The 1,780-nt window shown below is 70.4% G+C and overlaps 1 protein-coding gene across 1 annotated transcript in view; it reads left to right on the forward strand.

Annotated features, from left to right (window-relative positions):
* Positions 1 to 1,780, forward strand: part of EMIHUDRAFT_104211 (hypothetical protein) — a gene marked incomplete at both ends in the record, with an annotated part of 5,751 nt that overhangs the window by 3,367 nt on the left and 604 nt on the right. The window contains 4 exons of the mRNA XM_005764700.1: positions 281 to 560; positions 615 to 845; positions 976 to 1,226; positions 1,630 to 1,727. Of these exons, the coding sequence (XP_005764757.1) occupies positions 281 to 560; positions 615 to 845; positions 976 to 1,226; positions 1,630 to 1,727 (860 nt within the window). The remainder of the gene's footprint in view (positions 1 to 280; positions 561 to 614; positions 846 to 975; positions 1,227 to 1,629; positions 1,728 to 1,780) is intronic.

Here is a 1,780-nt window from a genome sequence, read left to right on the forward strand (position 1 = left end):
GCGCGCGGATCGCTTCTTCTCAAGCTCACCGAGCGCGTCCCGGCGATGCCCCGCCCAGCTGCACAGTGGAAGGCCCTCCGCGCGTCCACCCTCGCCATCTCGCCCCCACCCGAACCCTCACTCTTCCCCTCTCCCCGGGTCCTCATCTCCCGCAGGTCCTCCCCGCGCTGACAAACGCGCTCGAGTACGGCGGCGCCTCGGCCAAGGACTCCTTACACCGAGGGCACACCTCGCCTCGCCGCGAGGGCCTCGCACCGACGGCACGACTTGTTGCTGCCAGGCGCTCGAGCCGCTGCTGCGGATCGCCAAGGACGGCCTGTCGGAGGAGGACATGCAGTCACAGGCAACCTCCCTGCCGTGGCCCCGCCTCGTCGCGACCACGGACGACCCCTTCTCTCACCTCCTCACGCCGTCCCAGGTCGTGCCCACCGTTGTCAAGCTCTTCGCGAACACGGACCGCTCGATGCGCATCCCGCTGCTGCAGACCCTGCCCGCGCTGATGGAGCACCTGTCGGCGCGCGTCATCAACGAGACCGTCTTCGGCCTCGCCTCGCAGACACGTCGCAGACACGTCTACCCACCCCGCGACGAGGCCTCGCTCCACCCCTCCTTAGGCCACGTCTCGCTCGGCTTCGCAGACACGTCGCCCGTGCTGCGCGAGCTCACGGTCAAGCCGATGGTCGCCAAGTCGACGGTTGCCAAGTCTCTTCTCACCACCTCCTCCCGGGAGCAGGTCAAGTCGATGGTCGCCCTCGCGCCGAAGCTCTCTCGCGGCAACATGGGGCAGGCGCACAGCCTACCGCCACCACTAGCCGACAAGGGGGCGAGAGGCGCACACACACCGCGTGCCCGCAAGGTGATGCGCGCCTTCGCCAAGCTGCAGCTCGACGAGGAGGCTGCCATCCGAACCAACACGACCATCTGCCTCGGCGAGCAACCCCTCCCCCCCCCCCCTCCCTCCCCCGCGGCGACTAGCTCGGAGCGACCTCGGCGACATCTCTCGGCGCCTCTCGGTCGCAGGCAAGATCGCCGTCCACCTCGACGCGAGTGAGAGGGAGCGCGTCCTCATCCCCGCCTTCACGCGATCCCTCAAGGACCCCTTCCCGCCCGGCCGCAACGCCGGCCTCCTCTCCTTCTCGGCGACGCAGCAGTACTACAAGCCCATCGACGCCGCGACGCGCGTCCTCGCCGCCGTCGCGCCGATGGTGCTTGACCCGGAGCGAGAGGTGCGGACTCGCCCCGGACTCGCCCAGACCGCCGAGACCCGCCGAGACCCGCCGAGATTCGCCGAGATTCGCCGGTGGCGCTCGGCCAAAGGAGGAGGGGTGCGCGAGCCTCGCCGACGCAGCCCACAGCGCTGCACTCGTTCACCTTGCCGCCTTGCCGCTCGAATCCGCCGCCACGGCCCCCCCACTGTACTCTCGAGGGCGCATGGCCGTCGAGAGCTGCCGCAGCGTGCCGCAGCGTGATGCGCTGCCCTCACGCTCCCGCTGCACACCGGCAGGTGCGCGAGACCGCGCTCGGCTGCCTGCGCGCCTACATGCTCAAGCTCGAGCAGGCCTCGCCGCCGGGCACGGACGACCCAACCGGGACATGTCCGTGACGTGTCCCGCGGGGCGTGTCCTCTAGGCGTCCGCGGCCGTGGGCAAGCCTCCGGGCGAGGCGTCCTCGGCCGACGCCGACGCCGCGGACGACGCCGTCTCCAAGGCGGCGGACACGGTCCTCAAGTCGATGAATTGGCTCACCTCGGCCGCCGCAAAGGCGGGGCACGACGAAATCT

This window comes from Emiliania huxleyi, assembly GCF_000372725.1.
Source record: "Emiliania huxleyi CCMP1516 unplaced genomic scaffold EMIHUscaffold_58, whole genome shotgun sequence".
Lineage (NCBI taxonomy): Eukaryota > Haptophyta > Isochrysidales > Noelaerhabdaceae > Emiliania > Emiliania huxleyi.